At 34.9% G+C, this 18065-nt stretch overlaps 1 protein-coding gene across 8 annotated transcripts; it reads right to left on the minus strand.

Moving 5' to 3' along the window:
* Positions 1 to 1860: 1860 nt before the first annotated feature.
* LOC119067301 (carboxypeptidase M) lies at positions 1861 to 13174 on the minus strand. Of its 8 annotated transcripts, XR_005085905.1 has the most exons (11): positions 8487 to 8715; positions 7698 to 7889; positions 7305 to 7637; positions 7048 to 7235; positions 6836 to 6865; positions 5916 to 6017; positions 5763 to 5848; positions 5324 to 5701; positions 5037 to 5208; positions 3530 to 3554; positions 3332 to 3471 (listed from the first exon to the last, which is right to left on the minus strand). XR_005085905.1 is itself a non-coding variant. In XM_037170205.1 (10 exons), exons 3-10 carry the CDS (start codon positions 7883 to 7885, stop codon positions 3328 to 3330), a joined length of 1449 nt encoding a protein of 482 aa, XP_037026100.1. In that variant the 5' UTR covers positions 7886 to 7889; positions 12708 to 12774; positions 13023 to 13174; the 3' UTR covers positions 1861 to 3327. The 8 variants fall into 8 exon arrangements, 6 of the variants coding, with proteins under 6 accessions (XP_037026100.1, XP_037026099.1, XP_037026096.1 ...); XM_037170205.1 differs by lacking the exons at positions 3530 to 3554; positions 5037 to 5208; positions 8487 to 8715 and adding exons at positions 12708 to 12774; positions 13023 to 13174 and having other exon boundaries at positions 1861 to 3471; XM_037170204.1 differs by lacking the exons at positions 3530 to 3554; positions 5037 to 5208; positions 8487 to 8715 and adding exons at positions 12708 to 12777; positions 13023 to 13174 and having other exon boundaries at positions 1861 to 3471.
* Between the last annotated feature and the right edge of the window lie 4891 nt (positions 13175 to 18065).

Below are 18065 nucleotides of genomic sequence, written 5' to 3' on the forward strand. Positions count from 1 at the left end.
CTTTAATATCTATGTGGTTTAGCCGCAAGTTGGTCTTTTCAAAGCCTTCCGAGAAACGATATGTATATGGCATTGCTCATCAGCGCAGGTATGTTCCCATGTATCGAGTCAATCGTTTCCTCACGGACAAGTAAGGGCCAAATCTCAATTAACCAACATGGATTCATTAAAGGTCGTTCTACTGTGACCAATCTGCTTCAATTCACGAGGAAAGCGATTCGTACCATGGAATCAGGGTCACCAAATGGATGCGGTTTACACAGATATTAAGAAAGCGTTTGATACAGTCCGACACAATTTTTTGATATCGAAACTTCGTAAAATGGGAGTCCACTCTGAAATGCTAAATTGGACAAAGTCTTACTTGAGCGGAAGGTTTCAATACGTTAAAATTGGAGGTCACTCATCAACTGTGTTCTGAGCTACATCCGGAATCCCACAGGGGAGTCACCTAGGCCCCCTTCTCTTCATATTATTCTTCGACGACATAACAAAAGTAATACAACGTGCGAAGTGTCTATTGTACGCTGACGATTTTATGAGCTCAGCTTTGCAACGTGATCTTGATGACGACACACATTGGCTCAGGATTAACGGCCTCACAGTCAGCATAAATAAATGCAATTCGATCTCATTTCATCGGAACTATCATCCAATTCGATTACAAAATGGACGGTGAAAGTCTGGTGCGAGTCAACTGAATTCGTGACTTGGGTGTGATTCTGGAAACAAAATTAGACTTTTCAGCCCACATCGAACACATAACAAGTGAAGCGTACTCAATGCTCGGCTTCTTGAAGAGGATTTGTTACGAGTTTCGTTCCGTCAAAGCCCTAAAAAGCATCTACTGTGCTCACATAAGATCACGTCTAGAATACGCATTCAACGTTTGGCAACCGCACTGCACCACGAAAATATCTGCAATTGAGTCCATCCAGAGACAATTCATCATCTACGCCCTAAGACGATTCTATTTCTGCTTACGCTAAGGAAATACCTTTCCAATGAGCTGTCGAAAGACAAGTTTATAAATAATTCGGCCAAAAAAACGTTTTTTCCATATTGAAAATTGTGGAAAATTGGACTTCGGCGAAACTTGATGACTCACAAAAACTCGGTCAGCAAACTTTTTCAATTTTTTTTTACTTTTTTAAATGTTAGAGTGGACCTCATAGAAAGATAAAATGTTGTTTTAAGGTAGAAAAAAATTTACAGCCTGGTCGTGGTGGTTTTTAGAATGGGAAAAAATCGGCTACTCGAAAATTTTCAAATTTTGATTTTTCGCCACCTGGAGATGATGAAGAAAAAAGTTTGTATGTGGCTTTTTGGTACCTATGGGCCACTAGAATTTTTTCTGTAGGAGTCCATTTCCGATCCCACAAAATCGACAACCCCTACTATTGAAAATTAGAATAAAATTATGGTTTCTATCAACGCACTCCAAGTACAGGCACTAGAACAGAAATAAATAAGAGGCCTCCATGACGCAGTAGTCTAAAGTTCTCATATAACTTCCATACAAAATAAGAGGCCAAATGACTGTTAAAAAATCTCTGTTCTTGTGCCTGTTATTGGAGTGCATTGATTCTATGCTCATGTAGGGAGTTGCGGGAAATGATGGAATTGTGAAATAATTTATAACATAGCTTGATGTATGTCAGGGGAAGTTTGACAAAATTAATTCAAATGCAATTTTAAGCATTAGCACTAGGTCGCATATTTCTAAGTTGCCACAAACAGGAAACATTCAAAAAATCGGGATTTTTAATTTTGTGTTTAGATTTTTATTGTCCATCCAAATCAGTCTGATGAAAATTCTTCTTTCATTTAAAGATAAAATAAATACAATAATCTGTGTGAAAACTATAAAATACAATTCAAATTCAGCGGACAAAAGAAAAAGTCGAAACTAAAAATTATTTCTAAAAGTAAAACTTAGAAATATTCTGCATGAAAATTTTCTAACATTTTTCTACGAAATATAACAACAATTAGTACATTATAACCTATATTTGTATGTATCTGTTCCAGCAATTGGTCGCAGCACTTTCAGCAATAGATTTCTAATCGACACAAAACATTATTTACAACAACGAAAATCTATATTATCGGTATGTGCACAATCGTCTATCAAAATTCAGTTTCCAAACATTACAAACACTGTCAGTTTTCTCAAAAACCCTTTAGAAAAAATAATAAACTAAGAAAGTGGAAGAGTAAACGAAACGAGCTTCAATAAAGACACGAAGTCTCCATACAATGGTTCCCTCGGTTTGAATGCACAGTACACAGTACAGCCAATAAATATTATTATTACATCAGCGCCCGGTAAGTTGTTTCATGTGTAGTGTATCATTGATACCTACTTCAGTAGAACACCCTTGACATCACTCGGCTTCGTCTCGAACCAATTACTCCATCTCGAACCGAGATACTGTTTCACAGTTCTACTTGCATGAATATCTATTACGTCACAAGGACGGACAAATATGAATTTTCGATTAAAGTTTGTTGATACGAGACGAAGCCGAGTTACGTTCAATGTTTTATATGCTGAGGGCATCGTTCATTGATGAAAAGAACGGTTCTCGGTGTAGGTAGAAGCAAGTAAATTATAACACAGTCTTGGCCAAATAAGTGAGTCAAATGTACTCATTTCAATGTGTGCGCTCGTATATATCCTCATGTGAAAATCACATTATACAAACACATTCAAACTCGTGGAATCATGACTTAATTGACCAATGATGTAACATACTGAGCAAAATTTGGCTACTGTTCCATTTTGAAGAGACTCCCTTCCTACTAATTTAGATGAAGAGACTTGTGGAGGTGGATTCTCAGTGCCTCTACAATAATTAAGCCGAAGATTGTGATCCAAAATTTTGACAAAATACACAGCTCTGCTACTACAGCATGAACACTGAATTAACAAGTGTCCAATTTGGAGGCTTTAGTGATAACACCGCTTAGGATTGCTTGTATTGCATGCAATGAAATCAGGTCATCAATCTTTACAAAAGAAGAGCCAACCGTGATTTCATCAGCCCCCGAATATTTTCTTTGTTCATGCTAGAAGCAGTGCTGTACAAAATATCATTTCTAAAAAAAAATAAGCAAATAAAAGGGCATACCGGGGAGAAATTTATCGTTCAGAGTAATGTTTTGCGTCGAACGTGTAAATTTTTGTTCATTTTATTGTCTGCAAAGATCAATTCATAAATTAAAGCAAAAGAAACGTAACGAACTCTTTCCGACATTTCAAAAACAAACCAAAAAGAAATTAAAATTAAAACTACAATCTCTCTCTACGCCCGTCTCTTCTATCTATCCAAATATATTGCTAACAAGACTATTGAATCCACTACTGAGTGATGAAAGTATTCCTTGGTCTCGGTCCGGCTGAGGTCTGTAATGTTGTTGTTGAGCCGCTGATACGGGACGATAGTTGTTGTACGGACCGTCGTTTCTCTAAAATGATTTGTCAATGTTAGCACGTTTTACAATACATAAATTAGAATTGAGTTACCAAAAGCTCGACTTTTTTCAATACTCTTCCCAAGAAAAACCAAATTTAAAAAAAAGTTTTTTGTTAGAGCAGCGAAAGAGTTAAATTAACAAGAAATATTTAAAATAAATAATTCCATGCCTAGTGTCATTAGACGAAAAGAGTTAGGCTGGGTCATGTTACACTTCAGATATGAATGTTGAGTTGATAGGGGATAGAAGATTATGTGCACGTAAAAAAGTTCTAAGACACTGAAAACATTAGCTTAGCTGTGCATGATGTTACATAAAATTGCCCAAATCATTCGGATCAGACGTGTAAAATAGTTATTTAGCCAATGGAGGTGCCGCAGACCGTGTGTCATAATACGCATCGTGAGCCTAAAAAAGTACTTTGCATCGAGTTGCATACAACGTTTTATTGCATAGAAGCATCTGAAGCTAGTAAATTTTGAATATTATGACGCTAAGTGGTAGATGCTATTGGCAGGCGCCTGCCAATAACATCTTTAGTAATAATTTGGCTATTGGTAAGCGCCTGCGAATAGTCACTGCGAATATTGTGTGAACGATCAAGTATTTATGTACGCTTCGAAAATTGCTTCACTGCGATCATAAATTTGTTATTCGAAATTTGGTCAGGGCAGAATGTTTATTTGCGGGTTATGGTTCAGAAGAAGTGGTGAAAAGTAAATCCATGTCACCACTAGTGAGCAAAATATAGATAAAGCAAAATATAGATAAACAAAGATTAAAAGACCCTTCGCCACCAAATCACGTATGAAAAATTTTAGTTTAGCGCAGTTGCAGTTATGACATCGAGTGCGAAGTACTTTATAATGCACTAGATGTGTAATTATGACAAGAGGCCGCATGTGTGTCATAATGCACATCGTGGGCTTTGCACCGAGATTTATACAACGTTATATACCACAGAGGCATCTAAAGTTTGCAAATTTTGCATATTATGCTGCTGAGTGGCATAAATAAACTATTTTACAATGTTTGGAATTTGTTTAAAAATGGGCTATTGTCAAGCATAGGCTATAGAAAATATATGGATTAGCTCGTTCCGATATTAGTTTATTGTGTTATGTTGTTCGATTAGGATGTTCGATGTTCGCGATGTTGACGAAATATATTTTAAGTTTCATTTGTTGTGAAATTTTAGATATCCCCTAAAACCTTCATGTATAAGTCATTAATTTCGTATTAAACGGTCGTTTGTGACATGCAAAATTCACAACCAACATTTATGTTTGCCATAATTTCCTAAACGTTCTGGACACTTTGATTCTGAAGGATCCCACCACGACCTTGTTTTCTAATTATCGATTATGTTCATCTCATTTGATAATTTTTTTTTATTAAAGCGCGCTGAAGCTCTAGATCACTTTTAGTCCCACAGACGAAAAGCAAATTTGCGATAAAAAAAAATGATCCACAAAAATACTGGCAGTGTAATCATTTTGTTAGTTTACGCAGAAACCCGGTTAAAATTTACAGAGCTGACTGTTGATAATACTCACAGCAAAAGGTGCTTGGTATGATTGACAATGGAATAAAATTTAAATCTATGTACAATACGTTTGGCTTTACATGTCTATGGTTCATCAACGGTTAATTGGATGGAAAAACAAATCCTTCATCTTCACGTTGAACCACTTGAGGTATTCTGTGAGTTTTAGGTTTTACGTAGTGCTGAAATTTTAAATTTATTTAACTACTCCGTCACCATCCATTGCATCACAATTATTATGTACAACATCAACCGTAATGTGACTCAATAAAGATTTTCTAATAGAAAAATGCGAACCTTAGATGCCTGCAATGTTACATTCAACAAAGTGGGATGCTGTTCAATAACCATAAAGTCGACTTCACGCGGTGCATAGCCATCGGCGAACACTTCCAGTTTGTAGATTCCAGGCAATAATATTCTCCAGAATTCTCCGTATTTTGTGGATTGGAAGCCTACGTCACGTCCTTTTATTTTTAGCGAAGCCCGTTCGATCGGAAGACCATTTGAGTCCATAACAAAGCCCTGTACGCCACGATGCGCTTCGGCTAAAAATTTAACCAACGAAAGTTGATTGTCTTCCCAGTACTTTCGAAGTTCATGGGCCGGTGGAAATTTGCAGCAGGAAACTTCCAGAGTCACTTCCATGCAGCCGTACCAAACGTAATTGTAATCCTGTCATTATACGTTCCGTTAAGTATTGGCAAATGTGATAAACAATAAAATTCTTATTAACCTGCATTCCACCGGTCAGCGGATACCATGCAGCTCCATTGGTAATTCCGTTTTCGAAGGACGGTGTTGCTGATTTACAGGCAACCCCTTTTGGAGAACAAAACATTTATTTTAATCGAATTGTTCAGACAATTACTATAGTCGGAGTATTTACCTCGTGACATTTTGGCATGATTGTTGGCGTATGTTAACGATAAGTGTTTGAACACATCATCATCGGGAGTAAGCGAGGGTTGTGACGAATAGCTTTGGAACACTGATCCAAAAACGGAATATGTTGGTAGAAAAAACAGATTAAGTGTTTTGTATATTCAATAAAAAAAATTATTCAATAGTCGGGTCAGTGCAGGCGCATCTTGGATAACTATTATATTAGAAAAAATTGGATAAAGGCGTGCAGAGTCCTAGTGGCTTGCAACACTAGACAATTACGGACGGTAGCCTCAATTTTACAACATTCTCTCTCACTCTTTCATCCTTCAAATTCATGTACAAGACAATGTTGCCACTGTGGAGTAATTCTATTGGATGAATGAGTGAGAAAGAATATTGGAAAAGTAAGAAGGGGGTTCGAAATTGTCGATTAGGTGGAGGTGGACTGACGCTTGCTCCAGCTCTAGGTCACGATCCTGTGACTGCTTTTCGTAAAAAGTCGACCCATGTTTGATGTCGTCAAGAGCTGCTTTCATCGTGATGCTTACGTAAATATAGATATGTGCGAAAAACACTGAGAAACACCCCTAAAAGGGCTAGTCATTTTTTTAAAACGTATCTCCGGACTCATTCGACTGATATGGATTATCTTCACACTTAAACTCATATAATACGGAAATGAAAATTACCACAACACTTTGCATTACACATGCTCAAATTTCATGCCCAAAATTTGGTGGACGACAACGCAAATTTTCGAGAATCGATATTCCTGAAAATTCTTACAAATTCTTAAATTTTCTTGCAAAAAATTTAAATAATTTTCGAGAAAATTGAAGAAGATAAGGCCATAAAACCCATATTCTGATTTGAATGTAAAACATACGCCTATGACGTCGATGACTCTATCAACTTACTTACTTTTGCACAGAGCGGATGATCTACAAATTCCTTCAAGAAATGCATGAAAAGTAAACCAGTTTCAACTCACAAAATATATTTTTTAACAAGAAATTAATTGCGATATGACCCAAAAAGTGATATACGACCGCGTCATTTTCGACGAAATTTGAGTACTTTTTATGAGTTTCGTTCCGCAAATTTTGTAATATCATAGCAAAATTGATACTTACTGGAATTGGGGGTGTTATCGTATGGATAACTAGCTACCAGGGCACCGCCATGCAACGAACCGCTCAAAACGAATTGAATTTTCGATATCCACTCCTTAACTGCATCGGTTTCAGGCTGTTCACGTTTGGTATTCTGCTTGAAATAATCCGGGAAATTTCGATTCAAATCGAAACCGCGTGCATTGTATCTGTGTGATATGATTTTGTTTTTTAGGTTAAGTCGTCTCCATGAGCAATGATTCGACAAGTTGATTTACCTTCCTTGTCCGCCGTCACAAGTTCCTTCTTTCGATACAGCATACCCATCTGGATTGAGCGATGGTAAAATATGAATACGAGTGTTGTCTAGCAACCATTTGATATAGGGATCGGTGTTGTAGCTCGTGACGAAATACTGCACTAAATGCAACATTAACTCCTTGCCAACGGCTTCATTTCCATGAATATTTGCTATGTATTTAACGTCTGGCTTGCCAACCATGTGCTCGTATGGTGAAGAAGACACGACAATTACCCATAAGTCACGGCCTTGGATAGATTTACCGATTGAATAGAGGGCAGTCAAGTTTGGATACCTAGCGCTCGTCGTCCTATCGAAGCAAGACTTATTTAGAACAGACAATTTAAAGCAAAAAACGGTGACGATGTACCTTAGAAATCTTGTCATCTCGTCATGATTGTGGTAAACGAAATCTAAGAGACCGACATCGGGCGTGTATGCCCGTGGTGATGGTAATGTTTCTGTATCATCGAATGATTGTGGGATTTGACAATTACATAAATTATTGTAAAAAATTTGTAACAGGAACAGTCCAATAGCCAAGTGATGATAGCCCATGGTCCTTTAACAAAAAATAAATTTGGTCGATATATTCGAAAGCAGCGCAGAATTTGCTGAAAAAATTTCTGGAAATTGACTGGAAGACTTAATCTATTGGACGCGGAAAGCGTAACGCGAACGAAAATCATAAAATCTGTTACTTCGTTTGTGTAAAGTATATAAGTGACAGGACCAAGTGGACCAAGTCCTCATATCCACCAGTGGAACATGCTCTAAGTGTTATTACATACAAAATCTACTACTTCACAATTTTTATCATAAATTTCGCTGAATTTTGAAAACCGACACATTTTCTATTTCTGTGCTTTCTGTCAGTTTCTCTTTTCCCCATATAAAAATGAATATTCTAAAAAAAAAACCATAAAACACATAACAGAAAATGAATCGGTTTTCCAAATTCTGCGAGTGTATGAGAGACCACTTTCCAGTGTTCATAGCTTATTTTTGTCGACGTTGTCGATATCAGATTAGCCGTTTTCGTTCAAAAAAAAGTAACACACCACCATTCTATGGTTACAAATTGAAGGTCATTTTACGTTTATCGAAAGCTTTTTTAGACTTAAAGTTCCACATATTTCGGAGCCTAGTTTTAAATTACCTTCTAATGAAATCGCTCTTCATACATGTCATTCAAATCAATCACGACTCATCCTTCAACAAATTTGTGTAACATCAATTCAATCATGTATTTTCTCCATTTTTTTTTTATTTAAAAAAAAGAGAATAATAAGAATTATGGCACAGCTTCAAATAATTGCTCGGTTAAGGTCTGCCGATTTACGTGAAATTTTTCTCTAATAATGTAGCTTACACATGACACTGCACACAATGAAATTCTATTTTTTTCTTCGTTGAAATCCGTTTTCACTTTCAATGTTTCGGTAATTTTTTTTTTATCTTTTCAATTATTTAATAATTTTTTTCTTCTTTAATTTTTGTTTTTTTGTTTTGCTGCTGCAATCCACTTTTAACAATGATTCACGTTCCACTTCAATCGAAATAATCATATATGTAAAGTGATTTTTTTATAATAGCTCTATTTCGACTGGTTGGTTTGATTACGTTCATTCGTGGAATGGTGTTAAGTGGAGAAAAAAAGATCACACGTTCCAGGTACTATCGTGGTTTCGATCGCGGTAAATTCTCCGTAATTCCTGCGAATTTCTAGAATAGCTGTTGTTAATTATGTGTGACGAAATGTCAATTTTTCACGCTTAGATATGAAATCGACTTCGGATCATAATGACCAATAAGTTTATCTCGTCTATTACTGGTGAACATATATTAGAAGGGTGTGGACGCATTGAAAATTTCAATATAAAAAATATATTAAAAACCGTTGCTCAACTGATGGCGCCACAATTTCTGATACAAAGGAACATATTCCTAAGATTTTAGCATTGAATTTTACCCTGCTCGTTGTTACGTGTATTGAACATGATTTTCTGTAATTAGTTAGCAAACAAAACTACGATTTTTCCACCGCACATTTCATTTCACCGTTAGTGTCGAAAAGATCATCTGATTTCAGCACTAGTGTCTAGAAGTAAAATAACACATTTTTTACATAAATAGAGACACTACATGCTACTTGCGTCGAAAACCGTACTTTTCATGTTTCAAGCACCTCTTTCGACGCACTTAGCATGTAAAATCCTAGGGATCCTAGGGATAAAAAAATGACAAGTCTTGTTTTCGTGTGTTTATTGACCTCGGCTTCGCCTCGGATCAACAAAATTCACACGAAAACTCTACATTTCACCTTTTTATCCCTAGTCATGTAATAGTATTTTACATGAGTAGAGATAAAAAGATGAAAAGTAGAGTTTTCGTGTGAATTTTGTTGCTCCGAGGCGAGGCCGAGGTCAATAAACACACGAAAAGAAGACTTTTCATTTTTATCTCGAGTTATGTAATGGATTTTAAAACATGAAAAGTACGGTTTTCGACGCATGTGGCATGTAAAATACTATTTAATTTTGGAGAGTGGTGAAGTTTTCGGGTCGAGCCGAAGGCGATCGCAGAAGGTAAAAAATAAATGGAGAAAGATGTAACATAAAGGCAGTGTAAATTGAAATGATCAATTATTAAGATTAAAGAAATAACAAGCTTTCTGTCGATTTGCATAACATTCACAATGTTTTTTCGGTGTATTGAGCTTGCGCGCGCACGTTTATACTTCGAACTCGAGCTTATGCGTCTGCATTGGAACTGTTTACAGATAAAAAACCTAACAAATGCGCCATAAACAGTTCAAATGGGCGGTATGTAAGACTATACTGGCTTTTAAATCTGTATACACTCAGAATCGATCATTTCATTTTGCTTCCACTTTAGTTCATTTTTACTCACTATTACAAATCAGAGATGTTGGGTATTTACGTAGTTTTTGTACAAACTGCATTGCAATTAATTATGATTTTTCTTGAATAAATGAAATAATTTTTATATGTTCTACAAAGATGAATATACTAGGAAGCAATTAAGCTTTGGTGTCCTCGTGTCCATGTCAGAAAACAAACATAATTATGATGCTTCGAAACCAATTATGTCGCAGTGAATCTCATGGTTCACTTTTATTTACAAAAAAAAAACCACTTGGTGTATTCGATGGTTAAGCGTGTGTGTAATGGCAAACAGCTTATTCATTCAATGCGATCAATAATGCTGTTGTTTTTCTACAGCATTATCATACGCTCATTCTTTCAATTTTTAATCGATAAAATTATTCAAACTTTCTTGGTAGTCTGCGAAAAATATTAGTAAGTCTCTGAACAAAACCATTTCTGGTTCTTTTGTAATTATTGCTTAAATGATGTCATTTACATAAAAGTTTTACGTGCTTCAGGTTCAAGGATGTGATGTACATGTGACAGTACACGTGCACATTTGTCCTTCAAATTTGATTATTCAGTTTTTATTTTTTAGCGCTAGGACGCCCTTAACGTGGATAACCCTAGTGTGAGCTTTTATCAGTTTGCATCATAGAGAGACAAAATGCTGTTAACTTTTGTAATGCTCTGCTTTTCGTTTCCTTCAGAGCTTAATGCTTAATTTCCACTTACCGAAAAACTACTCAGGGAGAAAGACAAGATTTAATTTTTTTGAATTTTTGCTTTGTTTACACAGCTCGCTCCACGGACTATTTTTGAGAAATTTTTTGAGAATTCTTTGAGGAGAAATATTTCTTTAAATTTCTCAAAATTTTACAAAATATTTTTCTTATCTTTCTGAATAAAATTTAGTAAAATTAACTTTGTTACGTGTCTAACGATGTAGACAATATTTTAAACGTTTTTCGAACTGATTTAGACAGCTAGTTTTGATAAATACTTGAAAACTGAATGTCGAAGGCTTTAATTACTTCTTCTGACTCTTTTTCGACTGTACAAGTTCTCTGGTTACTTTTATGTGCACATAAAATTACATTGTTAAACCATGTTTTAAACTTTGAAAAATTTGAGAAATTTTTTAGAAAGAGAATTTTTTGAGATTTTTGAGAAATCCGATGTCTCAAAAATAGTCCCTGGCTTGCTCTCTCTTTGTTTAGTGGAAACCATACATAAATCCTTACTGAAATAAAGATTTGTCGCAAAAATCTAGCCCTTTAAGTCATCTGATATCGACAAGCGACGGTCACTGACTTATGTAGTACAATTCATGTCAAAAATTAATACAATATTAACCTCTACATTAACCTATTGAAGTGATAGATTCGTTTAATATTATGAGCATTAGCTTGTCGTCTGTGACAATGCGCGGATTTCTATCAGTCTATTTAACCTGCTTTGCTTTCAAACATTCTTTTTACATTTTCTTTAAGAAAATTTAGTTTTGTTTGTGCATTTTACCACTCTATTTTACATTTTACGTTTGTCACACAGCCAATGAAACTTAAAAAAATTCTCAAAAATTCGTTAGAATTCTTGAATAAAAAAAAAATGCTTTCAAATATCGAAAATAGGCCGCGGTTGGCCCGACAAATGCTCTATTATCGATGGAGGTCTTGTGTTTTTTAAAGGAGCGATTGAAAGTGTTGCACTTCGAACTATAAATTTTTGATGCGACACATAGCGTTTCATTTTCTACTACTTACTGACCTGACAATAAAACCATCTATGCCAAAGCGGAAGGTTACGAGCGAGATTTCATCGCTTAGATTTCCTCAAAATGCATAAATTGTAATTTTCTATCACCTTATGAATATTCAGAAAAAAAAATTAATTCAACATTCAGAATTAGAATTATTAATATTCATTCAAGCTATTCAAGAACTGTAAATAAAGTGGAACTAATTTCCTTCGATTAATCTGAAATTAATACGATTTTTGTGTTGATGGCTCTCTGCATTGATTTGCTGTAATTTTATATTTTCACATTAAAGTGTATCAAATAAAATGTAACGCTGAACGCGAAGAAAAACTACTTTCGCCTGTAGAAATGAGAACAACAAGAAGAAGCACATTTTGTCGTATATAAACATTTTACCCCAATAAATTGTACAGCAAACATTTGCTTGATTCAATAACCCATCGATCATCATACAATCTACACATGATGGAGAAAAAGAGTGTGTGCGATGACAATAACCTAATTTCATTATTCTTCCCATAACCCAGTGCCCTAATTCCGCAACGGAATACAAAACGTTTTATATACAGTATAACCTTTATGGAGGCACTGACGAATGACCAAGAGACATATAAACAAGCACAGAATATATAATAACCTTGACCCTGACATTATACTATGGGATATAGTGGCACGAGTATTGTGAGAGTATAGTGTGTTGGGAGTGTGGAAGGTTTTTCTTACCCACCTATATTTTTATTGTATATATGCTGGTGTTATGTGCAATGTGTCACACGAAAGTTTATAGCCGATGTCTTCTCTTTAACGATAAAATTAACTAAAATCCAGTCACAAATTATATTAATCACAACACTAACAACATTTCAATTAGACGAAAATTTAATATTTTTTTTAATTTAATTTATTTAGTTACGGGAAACAATTTTTTATAGACCGACAGACACCGACCAAAAAAAATTATAAACCGAAAACAAAATTAAGAAACAAAAAAAAAATTCGTCTTCTTTAACTTAGTAAATGAAATGCTAAAATCAACATTAACCGTTATTGTTAAATCCGAATACACAATTTTTGTGTTATATTTTAATGTTGTGGAGTGGTAATAATATTTAACATCAATAGAACGAAAGATAGAAAATTGCGTCCGTTCCAGCCAACTTATGCCATTCAACTGATTTGAAGAAAAATTCAATTTTGCTATGGCATGGGTATAATAGGAGATACTCCATCATACCCAGGCAAATGTTATGAAAATGAAGAACACAAAAATGTGTGACCATCACCACGATCGTCGTCATTCAGCTGGTTTTATATACATTTTATGTATCGTATTTCATTATCAATGTTTGCTGCAAATGCTTCAGACTCACGCACCTACTCATTTTGTAAGAGGGGTAATCCAGCTGTTCCAGCCACTAATGTAATTTATCAATTTTGATAGCTGACAAATATAATAGTCATTTTTTACCATAGTCAATATTGCGTTTGGAGGAGGAAATATAGGACCTATACGTGTAGTCTCAATGGTATGGTGTGTGTGACGCAATTCACCATATATAGTCCAGAACGATTTAGTCACCCAACGGGGATGAAATTATGCCACTACCTATGAAATAATGGCAGTGAAAGAATGTTAATGACATTCAAAATATAAATTTTTTGTGGACTCTATACTTGAAAGAAAACCATCGTCCGAGAGTTTCTTTGCAATCCTTCCATTTTTTTTAATATCATCAATTTTGCCCGTTTGATATTGGAGGAAATTCCTTACGTGTATTTTTAATGGAACGATGACTTCACTAAGGTTTTAATACGTTGTAGGACGTGTTACCTAATTACTGTTCAGTGAACTGTGTTCACTACACATATTACATTAGTTGTTCCGATTCTATGTAATTGAGTCATGCTTATTCAGAGTTGCCGTTACATTTCCGATCGTTTCATCTTAACTATCGGATCTAGTACTTCAGGTGATCTATGAACTTTCAAGAGATTGATTTCAAATCTTTTACTTCATTTTTTTGAACATGTTTTTTGCTATATCAAATCGCAATATTCACGGCTTGTCGTATATTCCTGTACTGGGGTTTTCGATAACAGATGATTTCCGTCTGTAACAGGTTTTTTTGAGCCAATTTTAACTATGATGTTGGTTTTTATTTCGGCAACTGTTCACACCAGGGGCTGGCTATTTAATTACATTACCACACTTCGATGAAAATTGTTTGTTAACTGAAAATGTTTTTGAAGCAATTCCAGAAGCATGATACTCTCGCAAGTGGTATACCCCTACAGCGTCCGTATAATCCAAATGAAATTGTATATATATGGAATGTCGCTGCTTGCATTCAAATAAATACGTTACCAAGAGTGTAAGAATAATAAATGTGGAAGTGTTTTCGGATGAACCGGTAAATTTGTTCAATATTTTGTTGTAATTATTGTACGAACATTTAAGTGTGATAAATGTAATTAAGTTAAAATAGGTCATTCAAAATTATTATTCCATGGAATTCAACACAAGAAAATGAGCTAACTTGTTATCGGCAATTAGCTGTATTAGTGTTATTCTTACTCCAGTGCAAAAAAGCTGTATATTTATAACAGACACTACTGCTGGATTATTGCGATTTTTAGTGAAAGAGAAAATCATTTCTTCAGTTTTAGACTCGTACAACACGCGTCGTTTTCCTCTTAGCCTAGTGCTTGTCATACATCGAGAAGCGAACTCTTTTTGCAAAGTAACGTCAAAAAAAGTAGCATCCATCAATGATATTTTTAAGGAATTTGAGATCAACAGCATACCATGAAGTCTCCTGTTATCCAAGAATTTTTAACAAATTCGCCTTTGACTTAAGTCACAACGGAGGCGTTGTAGAAATTGGGTTTTTACGTTCTTTGTAGTCTTACGTTCCTCTCATGGTAGATGTTTAATGGACTCGATCCACCCTCCTTCGATGGAACAGCGCTGGACCGCAAATTGACTTGCCTCACATACATTCTACGGTATACAGTAATAACAACCATCCATCGACAGAATATCATGTGGTCAGAATAACTACGCTCATTTTGTTTACATTTCCAATTAATTCGTTTAGCAAATCGTTTTTACCTGTTAGAACCTTGTAATTTACCTCATTAATTTGCATTATCAGTTTTATATTTGTGCATTCTCTAATCTACGTTGTTACCATGCGCATCTTTTTTTTTTGCTAATGACTGTCTTAATCGATGGACTATCAATAATTGCATACAATTATTATCATTGATAACCTTTCAGAAACGGATAATCATCTGTTATCGACAGCAACGACCGAAATAGCCGATGACCTCCGGTTAACGTGGTCTCTTATATAGTTATTATCAATTATATGTTAAACAAAACGAAGTCAAGGCAATACTTTGACCGAAAGAGTCGTGATATGGCGATACGCTTGCCGTTTCCGAAGGGTTAGTGTTGATCCTCGCCACTTTATAAATTATTCATTCAGATAAACTTATCCGTTGACTCTCATGAAATGTGATAGCAATTGTCCGATTACTGCTGTAGCGCACCATCTGTGCTTTTGGTGTTGACGCAATAGACGGATTGTGTTTAAAGCAGAATTTCTGAGACAGCAGGCCAATTGATTTCTTGCAATGAATGTAGTATAACGAACAAATTGTGAGATATTTACATGAAGCAAACGAAGGTTGACATGAAGACTGAGAATTTTTTACGAAGAAAAAAAATCTTTTACTTCATCTGTTCACATAATACAACTGCTTGATATTACCAATAGGTCGTAGACCATTGGTGTTTCTTTTCTCGTTCGACTGTTAATGACAGATGAGTTAATTGTTTGCACATGTTTCATCCATTTTGTTGGTTTACGAGCCATCCGGGATCACGTTTTTTTTTTCTTCGCATAATGATCTGATAAGCGAAGAGAAGAAACAGACGAAAAAAAGAGCAGTTGCATGTATCATCATCTTGTTGTTAAAAAAACCCAATCACGACACCAAATTTCTATGACTCAACATTAGGTAATTAAAATGAAAAACTTTCAATTTTTTAAAGTTACTAAAAATTTTGAAAATATATTTGTTTATCCGTTCGTTTAGTAAAACCATTAGCTAGCAATTATGCAAAGATTAGATAGGTACTTTTGCCAATAATAATATGAATTTTCGATTTTTTTTTTATTAAATAAAAAAGCGAAATCAACTTAAACAATTATAGTCGCAGAACGTATTTAACAATATCTTGTGCGGTGCATATAACCTGCATTCAACTTAAAAGAAATTTCCACTGATGAACAATTTTTTTTCCAATGCGGTTTTAATAAACGAATAGCAAAAAAATGTATTGAACGTAGAAGAACTTATAATCTGGACAAAAGGTGAAAACTCTGCTCTGTTGCATTAAGTTGTAACTAGGTGCAACAACCATGTTTCATGTTACTTTTTTCCATTTCTTTCTTTTTAAATATAAAAAAAAAATATTTTTATAGTTAATTTAACTTTCAAATTTTTAATCATCCAATGATCATGTCTTTTATTGTGGTAGATTGAAAACGAATATAATTAGGTTCAAGTAACAGTACGAGTTTTTCGAAGTATTCGTATGACGCATAAAGAAATTGTTTATTGAAAAAAATATATTTTTGTTATCTTCAAAAGAGTTCTCGTTTAAATTATAATAGCGGAACACACGTTCGATGCATGTGAAATATTATATTATTATATTATGTTCGATCGTCATCAATGTTACGAGTTACGACGATATGATTAATTAAAATATGTTGTTGCGTGTCGTTCGATCATCGTACCAACGCAAGCGAAATGAGTTGCTAATGATAAATGCTACTACCATACGGTTACGATACAGTTAACCTAACCACCGGCTTTATGTTTCTTAGAATTCGAAGTACTAGATTTGACACTTCGTTAGAACAATTTTTTACGTTATTATCATCATTGGCACAATAAAATATGTTCTATCCAATGAACGTCAACACAAGCTATGGTCGAATATCAAACTTTGTATGTAGCGGAGGACATAGCGACTTCATATAAACAAACTCCCTCCCATGAAAGGTGAGTTTGTTTATATGAAATTGCTATGTCCTCCGGTTTGTATGAACAGACCATACCTGGTTTATACTTTCATTGGTTCTATCGGCTGACTTAACTTTTAATAGTAGGCAAGTACATCAATAGTTTTTCTCTCGGATCTATTACTTCATTTGATTTAAATTTTTTTCGATAGATTGATTTTTGAATCTGCTACTTCATTTTTTTACATGTTTTTTTTGCTATGTATATGAACGTGTCCCTTAGAGCTTGTCGTTTATTCCTCTGTATCGATGACAGATGACAATAGTTAAAAACAATTAAGCTTTCAAAAAATATTTTTTCAAGTTATCTGTGACAGATAATATATTCAAACGGATTACCTACACATGGTAATGTAATGTTACCAAGAGTTAGCTGACACATGTAATTTTACAGAAAAAAAATATCTGTGTCTGGTATCGATCCCTAAAGCTTCCTGTAAGTAGGCTATCTCTCAAGTATTACCTGTGACAGATAATTTGTCTGTCAAATGTTAGCTGTCATAGGTAATGTATATTTATCTGTCGTAGGTAACCTACATTAGCTGCTACGGGTTATATTAGCAATAACGCTATGTAATGTCACGTACTGAATGGCTCAGTGACAACGCACTCGACTCATGACCTGAGGGTTACCGGATCGAACCCAGCGCGAGCAACGGAGCAACTCTTTTTTTATTTGCAAATTTACTGCCAAAATTAAGCTTCCGCATTACCAGTCACTCAGCTAACAAGTTGCCGGTTATTGCGATATGTCAAATTTGTGATTTTTGAAATTTATTTGGAGGTATTCCTCGACTCCCTTAGCACTTTCCAGCGTGCCTAAAGTGCCTGCTCGAGCATTATCCCCTACGTGTTAAAAAGATTACGTGTGACAGATAAAATGTAACAAAAATACATTACCTGGAGACATACATTACCTGTGATAGCTGTTAACTTTTCTGTCAGTGTAGTGTAAGAGGTGTGTAAATGATTTCATGAATCAGCTA

Source organism: Bradysia coprophila (genome assembly GCF_014529535.1).
Source record: "Bradysia coprophila strain Holo2 chromosome X unlocalized genomic scaffold, BU_Bcop_v1 contig_12, whole genome shotgun sequence".
In the NCBI taxonomy this organism is placed as follows: Eukaryota; Metazoa; Arthropoda; class Insecta; order Diptera; family Sciaridae; genus Bradysia; species Bradysia coprophila.

Coding starts and splice junctions, on each gene's coding strand:
- LOC119067301 (XM_037170201.1), bottom strand. CDS start 8,518: ATGACATGTATGAAGAGCGATTTCATTAGAAG. Junction 6,866..7,047: donor CGATAACACCCCCAATTCCA/GTAAGTATCAAT, acceptor CATTTCTTGAAG/GAATTTGTAGATCATCCGCT. Junction 6,018..6,835: donor ATCATCCGCTCTGTGCAAAA/GTAAGTAAGTTG, acceptor TTTTTGGATCAG/TGTTCCAAAGCTATTCGTCA.